Below are 1,270 nucleotides of genomic sequence, written 5' to 3'. Positions count from 1 at the left end.
TCTGAGCCTCTGCGTCCGCCGCCTCCAGGGGTTTTTGCCTCCGAGTCCAAAATCACCAAGGCCACGGACCAGACGCCGTCCTCAGTGACCTCCACCCCCAAGACGCCCCGCATGGACTTCTCCCGCGTCACCGGCAAGGGCCGCAAGGACAAGAAAGGTAGCGGCCGGGCTGGGGCGCTCCTGGGCAGGAGCAGATCCCGTCTGGCGAGATCAAAGGGGTCGTTTGCATGTGATTTGCATATGCAAATCCCAGCAGCCTAATTTCCCTTGCAAATCCATCCCGTGGGCATCTCTCCTTCCTCATTGGCTGCTCCTGTCCTCCGCACCCCAGGCATGCTCCCCTCTCCTAGACTCCTCCTCCTTCCCCCTCCAGGTCTCTCATTGGAGAGACACAGAGCGGGGCGCTACCCAATTGGCTGGCAAGGATCAAGTTGGGAGGAGTTTCAGCCCCTAGCCCCACCCACTCTGACATCAGCTATTTGCTTGCCGTTTGCTCGCCCAGACTCCTCCCCAGTCTCTCATCAGAGGGGAGAGAGCGGGAGGCCACCCGATTGGCGGGCGGGTGGGAGGAGGAGGGGCTGCCCTTGGCCGCGCCCTTTCGGGGGTGACGCCTGGCCCCGTCTGTCCGCGCAGCGCTCAGGAAGAAGTCCCTGTCCGTGGGCAGCCTGGACCGGGAGGGGCTGAAGATCGAGCTGGGGGACCAGGTGCTGGTGGCGGGGCAGAAGCAAGGGGTCGTCCGCTTCTACGGCAAGACCGACTTTGCCCCGGGTAAGGGGGGCGGGGGCCGCGGGGGGCCGATCCAGGCCCTAGGGGGGCAGATCCTGGTGGGTGACGCCCTCCCGTCCCGTCTCCAGGCTACTGGTTCGGCATCGAGCTGGACAAGGCTACGGGCAAGCACGACGGCTCGGTCTTCGGGGTGCGGTACTTCACCTGCTCCCCCAAGCACGGGGTCTTCGCCCCCCCGACCAGAGTCAAGGGTGCGCGTGTGCCGGGGGGGCAGCGCCTTCATGCACCTTCCCTGCCGCAGGATCGGAGGCCCCAAGGACTCCCAAGGCGACGGCAGCTCGGCCAAGAAGGTCCATCAGGTCACGAGTAGGTATCAGGCCAGGCCCCTGCCGCACTGGGGAGGGGGCGGGGGGGCTCAGGGTACCCCCCATCCCTTCCAGACGCGTGGGGAGCACTTTGCCAGCTCCCCGCTTTGCAATGGGGCTGGGCGTGGGCTGCTCCTCCCACAGGGGAAACTGAGGCACAGGGCGGGGGGAGTTTATGG

At 66.1% G+C, this 1,270-nt stretch overlaps 1 protein-coding gene across 1 annotated transcript in view; it reads left to right on the top strand.

The window, feature by feature from the left end:
- CLIP3 (CAP-Gly domain containing linker protein 3) overlaps window positions 1-1,270 on the top strand; it is a 7,787-nt gene that overhangs the window by 4,975 nt on the left and 1,542 nt on the right. The window contains 4 exon segments of the mRNA XM_025214302.1: window positions 29-157; window positions 634-768; window positions 855-976; window positions 1,026-1,092. Coding sequence (XP_025070087.1) covers window positions 29-157; window positions 634-768; window positions 855-976; window positions 1,026-1,092 — 453 coding nt within the window.

This window comes from Alligator sinensis, unplaced genomic scaffold (genome assembly GCF_000455745.1).
Source record: "Alligator sinensis unplaced genomic scaffold, ASM45574v1 scaffold107_3, whole genome shotgun sequence".
NCBI classification, from domain to species: Eukaryota; Metazoa; Chordata; order Crocodylia; family Alligatoridae; genus Alligator; species Alligator sinensis.
The sequence above is the reverse complement of the archived record's forward strand: the minus strand, read 5'-3'. Positions and strand labels throughout refer to the sequence as shown.